The sequence below is a fragment of the Haplochromis burtoni genome, unplaced genomic scaffold (assembly GCF_018398535.1).
Source record: "Haplochromis burtoni strain Fernald_Lab_line unplaced genomic scaffold, NCSU_Asbu1 Contig_70, whole genome shotgun sequence".
NCBI classification, from domain to species: Eukaryota; Metazoa; Chordata; class Actinopteri; order Cichliformes; family Cichlidae; genus Haplochromis; species Haplochromis burtoni.
In genome coordinates, this window is record NW_024582431.1 from 665282 (window position 1) to 675420 (window position 10139).

At 41.4% G+C, this 10139-nt stretch overlaps 2 protein-coding genes across 2 annotated transcripts in view; both read right to left on the reverse strand.

The window, feature by feature from the left end:
• Positions 1 to 6: 6 nt before the first annotated feature.
• sirt7 (sirtuin 7) lies at positions 7 to 7521 on the reverse strand. Its single transcript, XM_005925073.3, has 10 exons — positions 7303 to 7521; positions 7063 to 7200; positions 5676 to 5780; positions 5522 to 5592; positions 5354 to 5426; positions 4740 to 4838; positions 3614 to 3850; positions 1901 to 1981; positions 1681 to 1787; positions 7 to 1523 (listed from the first exon to the last, which is right to left on the reverse strand). The coding sequence occupies exons 1-10, from the start codon at positions 7405 to 7407 to the stop codon at positions 1322 to 1324; spliced, it is 1218 nt and encodes a 405-aa protein (XP_005925135.1). The 5' UTR covers positions 7408 to 7521; the 3' UTR covers positions 7 to 1321.
• A 54-nt stretch (positions 7522 to 7575) lies between these two features.
• The window catches only part of si:ch73-100l22.3, a 19211-nt gene continuing 16647 nt past the window's right edge, over positions 7576 to 10139 (reverse strand). The window contains exons 9-10 of the mRNA XM_005925074.3: positions 10022 to 10104; positions 7576 to 9804 (exon numbers count right to left, since the gene is read on the reverse strand). Coding sequence (XP_005925136.1) covers positions 9645 to 9804; positions 10022 to 10104 — 243 coding nt within the window. The 3' untranslated portion in view covers positions 7576 to 9644. The remainder of the gene's footprint in view (positions 9805 to 10021; positions 10105 to 10139) is intronic.

Here is a 10139-nt window from a genome sequence, read left to right on the forward strand (position 1 = left end):
CTATACCAGACATGATGAGACTGTTGACACTAAAGGTTCTTCCTGAGATAAAATAACAGACACAATGACTCTGGCTGCTGTTTCCAATCACTTAAGCAAACAGTAATTTAACTCAAAACTCAGCTTACCTTCCTATACTGTAAACAAAAGTTATTTTTTTTTTTTAAGGAAAAAAAAAAGTCACACTAAAGTTTAAACGTAAACAAATGTAATACAGTAGCGGCTGTACTAACCAGCCTGCATACCTGAGGAAGGATTACAGCAGAGTCAAGGGCAGCACACAATAATTAAGTACGGCCAACATAAACCTTTAAAATAAACATCAACACAAAGATGCCATGTTTTTAAAAAAAGGGAAGTCTTGAACATATGAAAAACAAACACTACAAAAATATATTCTACTATAATCAGTACATGTGTAAAAGATAGAAAAGCATAATTCAAAATGGACTTTTGCTTAAGCTGCTGTTGTTATCTGCCACTCATGTTCTTCTGATGATACAGTATTTATGAAGTACTCTACCCTCAGATATCCATGTTCTAATACATCATGGTCATACTACACCAGCAGAGCGTAAATTAGACACTGTAGAGCCCAACTGATGCAGGAATACGAGCTACACCAATATTTGGTGATATTATTTCCCCTTTCAGACAAATAAAAACAAAGACTTTTCTAACATTTGTCATTTTTTATGAAGACTTACTAGGATAATATTTAAAAATAATTCTGTTTTGTTCCAGTAAGCCATGAATTACTTGTTTAACCCCCACCTTTACTCAGATCAGCTGGCTGTGTTTGTGGGAAATGCAGATACTGATATTGGTGATATCAGTCAGGCTCTAAGAAGCACCTGTTACCAGTCTGGTTAAAACACCTGAAATGGTGTCAAAAGTGATCCATTCACAAAAAAACAAACCAAACCCCTACAGGACCTCATTTTCTGACACATTTTAAGACCTTTCTTGTCAGTTTTTGTAAAAGAAAAAAAAAGAAAAAAAGAAAAAAACATCCTAGCCACACTGAGCTAAAATTTGGCTCCGTCTAACCCAGCTGGCTTAGCTGCCATGAACACAGAAACATAAACTGCAGCTGCTTAACAAAACCCTGCTCTGAACCCAGGTATCACTCTAAAGTGTACGCTGTACAACACGACAGGTCAGTGCAATGTGCCATTTTCCTAATGGCAAGTACACAATCCTACAAAACAGCACCCCAGAAGCTTCAAGTCCAACTTTCCATCATCACAGGACTGAAACTTGAATCTCTTGATGGGATAAACTGCTGGCAGTGACCAAAAAGTTCACAATGTCCTGTCAGTCACGCAACTTTTTTCTTCTTCTGCCTTCCTTTGCCGTACCCTCGTCCGAACCAGCCGCCCTGCACAGATGTGGGTTTCTGCTCCTCGGGGTCATCTGAGCAGTCATTTTGATCATTGGGAGGCGCTACGACCTCACGAGAGTGGCTTTGCACCTCTTCAAGCTGCAGAGGTGTAGCCAGAGTGAAGATGGGATCGTCTGCCCTGATAAAAAAAAAACAGTGAGGAGAACTCAGGGCAGTGAACAATTCGGCTAAATTGTTTTCTTTGTAATTTTTCATCTGTATCTGAATGACAGATTTTATATCAATAAGCCAATATTATTTACATCATCTGTGTTTGATGGGCGTTATCATCCTACCTGTTATATGCAGGAATCTGAAGGTTCAGCTCCTCCATGAGGAGTCTCATGACATCGTCACACTTGCCGTGAATTTTCAACACAGCCAGATCATCTTTTGGTGTCCACTAAAACAAAAACGCCAGTGCATAATGAACCACTGAGCATTCAGAACTTTACCCGCATCTCATCTATTTATCTGCATGTTTTTCACCTATACTGAAAAAAAAATTAAATGTACCTGAAGGTTGACAATGTAGAGTTTGGGCCTTTTGCTTGCTGGTCTGTTCATGCACCACAGAGAAGTGTATTTCTTCAGCACCTGAAAGAGCAAGAGGCAGTACAAAGGGAAACCACTCGTCAAAATAGAGGTTCCTTTAAAAAGTTAATAAAGCCACATAGCTGGAATTTAACTGTCCTACTACTTGTTTTCTGCTTCTTTCACACAGTGTTAAGTCCCTCTGCAAAAACTCTTTAATTTAACCATTTTGCCTGTCTCCTTTTTCTGACCCGGACACATTTTGTTACTTCCCCTTCATCACCTAGACCCCTTTCAGGGGAACGTAACACACAGTAAATGAATAAATGGGTTTTTCCCTCTTCACAAATGGAAATACAGCAATAAATATTTGGGTTTTTTATATTGTACATATATTTAGACTATATTATAAGCTTTAAGGTAAACTTTAACTTATATACTGGTCTACTGCATGAAAACCAGAACCAGGAGGAGTTAGCTGTCCATGTAAACAGTACAATTAAAGTACTGTGTTGTTAAAAATGAAGTCAATATTGCCATTATTACAACTCAAATGTAGTTATAAATTAACTCGCAGTAGTAACTGATAAGTTCTTCATACGTTTTCTCTGCATTTACCTGAAATACAACTGCTAATGAGAGCTGTTGGATAAAGTAAAAAAAATTTTTTTTTAAAAAATCCCTGCAAGTGAAATAAAAGAAAACTGAGTTGGCAGGACAAGGGGAACCCTTTGTCTAAGGAGCTTGGAAAGAAAAGCGTCTGGACTTCTTTAAGTTGCTGGAAGACATTTCACCTCTAATCCGAGAAGCTTCTTCAGTTCTAGGGTTAAATGGTGGAGAGTCCCAGATTTAAGTTGTGTGGGAGTGTGGGAACCCTTCTTTGCATCATAATATGATTTTTAAAAAAACTACTAACTGAATAATAACAGAGGCTGTGACCTTTTGAATGCTCCAGGATCATTAATAACCAGGAGACACTAAAGGTGCACATGACTGAGTTACTGGGGAAATCTACACCGCAGCTCTGCTCTAGTCTGCATGCCAAGTATCGTTTGGCAAGAGGCATCCATCAGAGTATGAATGTGTGTGAATGTTAGACAGAAAGCACTTACAGAGAAAAAGCTTAGACAAAAGTGCTTTTGCGAATGGGTGTGAATGGCTAATGAGACAAGTTGTGTAAAGCACTTTGAGTACTGTGCTAGAGTAGAAAAGCGCTATATAAGAACCATTTTACCATTACTGCAAACCCCCGTGAAACCCTACAGTGTAACCTGACGATGCAGCTCTCTAGAAATGTAACAATGCAGCTCGCAACTACTGTGATCTGTTCACTACCATCAATCCCTCTTTTCTCACCACAGTTTTTGTATGTGGTCTAGCAAAAACTAACCACAACAAAAAGTGGAGACCCAGTAGGGAAAATAGACCCAGCATTTCATTTGTTTCTATTGGCTGGCACAGCATACGTAGGTTACGTCACAGGCTCTTCAAAGATTCCCTGCAGAAGTCCAAATCAGGCCTTGGGGTTTATCGTCACTTTACTGTGGGCTCAAATCTTGTTTGGACTGCTCAGTTTTACGCAAACTCGATGTCTGTTCTTGAGGGCACATGCTGTTTAACTGGTATAAAACTGTACAGTGTATGCAACCTAACCCAGATTACATTTACAGACTCAGACAGCTTTATAAATCCTACCTTCAGACTGGAGCCTAAACAGAGTATAACATCCGCCATCTTGGCAGCTTCTGTTGCTCCCCTCCAGTTGAGAGGCTGCTCGAGGGTCCCACGTTCCCCGAAGTGCACTATGGTGTCTCTCAGTTCGGCGCCACAGTGGCTGCACTTCCGTCCCGTCCCATGGCGGTGTAGTGACGTCCGCTCGGTCACATCAAATAAACGCACGTACTCCCTGACTGGGGAGCAGGACGTGCACACCTACCGACAGAAGGGAAACCCAGCTTTTCAGAGCCGTTTAAACTCTCTGAATAAAGAGTTTGAGGCCAGTAAGAAATGTATTGTAATGTTTATCGATTCATGTTTTACATTTAATCCTGCTGCACACACTTCTAATGTTAGGGCTTCTTCTACTCTTTCAACTTTTAGTGTTCACTCATCCATGCATGCTTTACACTGCTGATGCAATTCACTTCTACATTTCAAATTTCTTTATTCAATTACTCAATTCAGAGACCTTTACTAATCCCAAGCCTGGAAATTTTAAAGGATAAGAGCAGTCAGAGACTGCATAACTTTGCCTGAGGCTGAAAATTCCCTCCACACCATGAATGAATCAAATCCCTGCATCCAGGAAAGATATCTGGATCGGGATTAGTTTGTCATATCTTTCTCAATAACATCACAATGACATCTCACAGCAATTTTGGCCCCTCTCACATTGGTCTGCAATCCTTTTAAAAAAACATATTTACTTAATGTCTGGATCACCTCTAACAGTTAATCACTTAGCCTGAGCTCTTGTAATATTCTCATGCAAATCCCTTCCATTTGCATAAAAATATTTGGTCAGGACTGCACAGACACTAAATGACGAGGCAGCCAGTGATGGGAGCACACAAATGACATTAAACGGACCTATGTGGAGAGTCGAGCAGCAATTTAAGCAGCGTGTGTGATGGCTCTTGAAAGGCAAGATTAACCTCCAGCGCTTTTAAGACGTGATGCACCTGAGAAATATTTTTTGATGCGAAACAAACACGTCTGGATCTGTAGGGGATTAGGCTTAGATGCTGTTTTTAGAAACATCTCAGCAAATTCTTTCCAGGCTTTCTACAAAGTCTAAGAACTGAGGATGCGTGGTTCTTACTTCAATAAACATGTTTCCATGGAGTTCAGAGAGGGTGTGTCTGGGCAGACCGCTACGCAGGTGGAGTCCATCGCAGTTCTGAGACACAACGTGCTTAACCTTTACACAGAGCAAACAAAGACAGAACATGAAGCACTGCCTTTAAATGTGATGCGAGCAGAGATGCTACAAGGAGGAGACGCAGCACCTGGGTAAACTGAGGTAATATTCTGTAACGCTAAAGATGGACGCTGTCCTGTCCTTATCAATGCCAGACCAGGAAACACAAATAGCCAATTATGTTTCAGGTGTGTGTCACATCTGCTTGTTATCATAGTAAAATTCTGGTAAATGTAGCTATTGTTTTTCTTGGCTAACCTTATTAAAATCCTTCTAGAATAAGTTGTCATTTTTGGAACATCCTGGAAGTTATTTTGAAGCTTCTGTCGGAATAACTGGAAAAAGTAAATAACGTTTTTAACTTGAAGCTTTTTTTTTTTAATTATTGGATTTAACGGATGAGTCTTTAGATGCTGTTTTTATGTCGCAGTAACCATTGAAACTGAAGTTACAAATCTCTAATCACTCATTTAAATGGAAATTCAAATATGTTTTTGGACTTTGGTGTGACATACCAGCTTTTCCTTATGAAGCATCTTAATGCACATGTGCGTGAGCGTCGGCTCCGCTTTACTCAGGTCTGACGAGCTGTTTGTAAAGAAACGCAGAGATAAATCAAACAGAACGCACTAGGGGAGAGTAATACATGTATTTCATACCACAGTAAAGACTCTGTATCTCACCTAATGGCCCGACCCTTCTGTAGCTGCGTCCATACCCCGTTAGGGCCCCTGTAGTCAGGGATAGAAGCTGCCTGAAATTACAGACGACGTCAGTTTTGTGAAAGTTTAAAAAAAGAAAAGTAAGGCGAAAATGAAGAGGAAGAGTTTAAGATACCGTGCTGATACCGGCTCCGGTGTAAACCACCAGGTGACTGGCTTGTTTGACTGCCACAGCGAGCTGCCTGACTTTATTTTTCAGCTCATCAACACCATCAAATACCTGAAAAAGACATCAGAGCTGTACTGAAGACCATTAGAGCTTCAAAAATAATCAGAAATAGACTGTTTGCCTGGAGAGTGGGTCAGGGAGTGACGGTGACGATGGTTTGCATCTGATTTTTTTAAACCATGACAAAATAATGTAAAATGATCACTGAAGGGAGGAAGTCCAAGCAAAAGAAGCAGTTTTATTTTTTAAAATCATGCAGTAAACTACTGTACGTTTCACTCTGAAGCCTCGCTGCCCTCTCACAGCAGAGAGAGCTAGACGCCGTCACAACAGCAGGAGGACTCTGTCACCCAACCATGATCTTTAATGAAACTTTTTTTAATCACCACAAATACTTCTAAGAGAGGAGGTTTTCTACCTTCTACCTTGCTTTAGCCTACTAGGAATAACCCTTGAAGCTCTTTTCTGAACGAAGTGGTTTTTACCATATTTCAGACCTGCTTATAGAACAAAATGACTGGGTTTTCATCAGAAATGGGTGAGGGTGGACTCTACCTATGCAGCTGACCTTCATAAACTATTCTAGTGGTTGTCAAACTCAAACCAGAGTATATTGGTACTGCGGTGTCAATACATGTCATTAAGGGTACAGAGGATCTTGTCAAATGTCGTCTTTAGGGGGGAAAGAGTTAAACCACGTTTGGTGCAGCTCCTCAGTTCATACTTTGGCTACGTCTAGGATTACAAACCAACAAAAATAGCTGCTAACATTTTTTCTGGGCTCTTTGAGAGATACTGCTTCTGGGTGTATGTGTGCGTGTGTTAACTCTTATTGAGTTAACACACGCACACATGGGTAGATGTTGAGCCCTCATACTGCTCCTCCATGAGCAGTCCATTAGGACCCGAGTGGTAGCTCAGGAGGCCAATGGTTCAATCTCTGGCTCCTCCAGTCTGCATTTTGACTTATCCATGGGTACTGAAGCTCGAATTGAGCCTGCTGCATCCATCAGAGTGTGAGTGTATGTGTGAAAAGTGTAAAAAGGTGCTTAGGTGTAAGAAATTAATGTGTGTGATTGGGCAAGTGAAGCTTTTAGTGCCCACTTAGAGCAGAACAGCACTATATGAGTACCAGTGCATTTACCAGAATGGTTTTAGTCCTTTTGTATTTATTACAGTTTGTGCACAAAGAGCGACTACCATTCAACCTCTCTGAGTCTTCACACAATCAACCCAGAAACCTGCTGCCTCCACTTCTGTTCTGAAGTTGTCCCACTAGCTGACAAACCAACCTTAGCAGGCCAGATCCAGCCTCTCTGGGCCGGAGTCTCACCTCTTCCTGCTTCCTCTTGAGCACATTTCTGCGGACTTGTCTCTTGCAGAGCTCCTCCACAGTGTCTCTGTGCAGCAGCAGAGCAGCGGCCTCCTCCTCTGACCGCTGAGACTCCGGTTTTTTCAGGACCCGCCCGACCTGCGGGAGGACAGAGGGACCGGGTAAGCCTCACAATGGACACAGCAAACATGAGCTAGTCTAGCCTGCTAGCTGTAAATGTGCATGTTTTCCCCCTCTCACCAGTCTGAAGACCTCCCTCTCGCTCTCCCGCTGTAGTATTTTAGCCTTACTCAAAGCTTTCCTTTGAGTCCGAGAAGAAACACCGGCGTCCTGCTCTTCCGCCATCCTGTTTTCAATCAGCTGACGAGAAGACGTTTATTCAAAACAAAGCTCATAGCACCAGACACAGCCGGAAGCGGAAGTTGAAAAAGAAATCAGGCGGGCGCCGGGAACACCGCCCCCTGCTGGTGGGAGTCTGTACTTTCCCTCAATTTCACACGTCACATCAACAACTCGGTGTAAATAAGTTTATTATTATCAAACACGAACAAATAAATAACATTTAAAACAAATCAAAAATCCACAACAATACAAAATTTGCAAAAGGTTTTAGCTACAAATATTTAAGGCAACACGAAGAGTAACACTTCAAGTATCAGCCATCGATATGAAGACGAACAAAATACTACTCATATCACACAAGCAGGGTTTAATATGTGTGAATACAAGAGGTGGTGAATCATGAAGGTGATGAATGAACAGGTGTGTTTCAGCTGGGTGTCCTAATGCACCTCTTTTCCACCCACACAGAGCTTCCAGAGAACCGGCCCACCTCTCAACTGGTTTTAGTGGTGATTATGCTGAGTTGCGAGAAGTTAAGAGCTACTGTGGGAAGAAAAATGATGACAGAGAGAATCTGAGGACTGCCTCTGCTGGTTGTTGTGATAGTCCTTCTCATGGTCACTGACCTGAGTGCCTAAAACACCGTGCCTGGGATCTCTGAAGCGTAGTGCTGGCCTCAGCTTTTGTCACTTGGGACTAGTCTGCACTACACTGGGCACCAGCATTGTCTTTGTGGAAAAGGGGAAATACTGTTTTTTCCACAAAAGACAAAGATTTATAACAGCAGCAGGAAAAACACAAGCAATGCTTATTTCCCATTAAATGTAACAGTGAGCCATACAGCACAGCACATACAAGGGTGCTTTTCCAAAGTGTCTGCTCTGAAAAAGCTTATCTACCATATGTTTACTTCCTAACATCATCAAGTGGATCTATTATAATTTTTCTCGTTTTCTGTCATAAATACTGTGGCACAGACAAAAGTTAAGGCTTCACACTGCTCTAACTGTTTTATCTACGCTTGGCTTTAAAAGAATGGTAATATCCCTAATATGGTCTTCTCAGGCACAGAAGCCCCACCCACTTTCTGCTTGAAACCTGTTTTATGAGGGGCAGCCAATCAGGAGAAAGTTGACTAAAACAGCTCATTTCAGCTAGTGAACGAGAGCGAGGTGCTACGCCAAGATGTAGTATCAGATAATAAGGAAAACCTTTAACTGTTAATCATGCAAAGCCATGCTGGTAGAGTCAAACAGCAAAAAAAGGAACTGGAAATAAGCAGAACAAAACTCCAAGCTATGTTTCAAATCTGAGAGTAAGATTGAAGTATATTTTATTCTGTTTCATAGATGTTTATAAAGCTTATGCAGGCAAAGAGCTGCCAATGTCAGCAAACGTGAAACAAGCTGCTGTGTATCTATTAGATCGCCAACTTTGAGGCATGTGACAGCAGTCACACTTTAAGAATATGTTTCAGGATCTGTGGTCCTGAAATTGCAGTCAAAGTGGTCACAAAGTTAACAAAAGAGGAGCTAAAGTATCTTATTTCAGACAATGGATGGACTGAGGAGCTGCACCAAGCCTCAGCAAAAGACAAATAAGGATATCTGCTACCTGTGAATCATGCAAAGCCACTCTAGTGGAGTTCATGAATAAAAATATTAGGCTGGAAATAAGCACAATTGGTCACCTTTAAACAAAGCGATTGCCTATCTGAAGACTACAATGCACAACCTACTAAAGAGTATTTGTTCCCAACACAAATCTAATATTTGACCCCAAATTTATGAACTGCTGTCTTCCTCTAGTACCCAAAGGAACAGAGAGATGATCAATACTGTTCACTGTAGCTGTCAGAACGTCTGCTGTGAGTCTATAAATCTTTCAGGTGCTGTGAACAACCCTTTAAAGTTGCTGCCAAACGATTTTTTCTGTCAACTCAACATTTTCGCACAAATATCTTCAACATGAATAATCTGAAGATGGCAAAAAAAATTAAATAAATAAATAAATTAAAAAATGCCGGAAGCAGACGTGACATAGCCGCTCCTCTGTAGACACCATGGTGTCAAAAATGTTCTCAAAGCCCCCGAGATGAAATACAATGACATGCATTAGTCATCCATTTGAATCAAATTTGGTTTTTGGATTTGGAAACTCTCAAATGATTAGTAATACTCTATTCATGTAATCACTAGAGGGCTCGTTAGGAGTTCTCACTGGGGCCAATTAGGAAGGTGTCATTGGGGTCTAGAGGAGGAAGCGCTCTTGGGGACCCTCTGAGGATTTGCTCTGAAATGTCCTCGTTTGGTTTCTGGCAGGGGCTCAGCAGAGAATCCAGACTTTTGTGCTGTCCTCGTCATAACCCCGCGGTGCCTTCCTGCAGCCTTTCTTTGGATCCTGAAACAAAGACAAGTTTTAGAGCTGACAAAGACATGAAGAAGAAAGTTTTTTCTTTCTGTGGTGCAGGATTTTCAATTCATCACACAATTAAAGGAACTGCTGCATTTTTACCTTGCAATAAAAAGCCACTCCAGTGGTTCTTATGTTACTTGTAATGACTGGGTTTGGTTTGTGAAGAAAACAGAAAAACAGCAACGATGCAGGAAAAACTCACATCATTCCTCTTTTCCTCTCCAGCGACTTCTGTGTTGCAGCTGACAGAAAGCTCTTTCCTCTGGGGCGGCCAGTCTGTGAACCCTAAACACACAAGCGCGCGCACACACACACACACA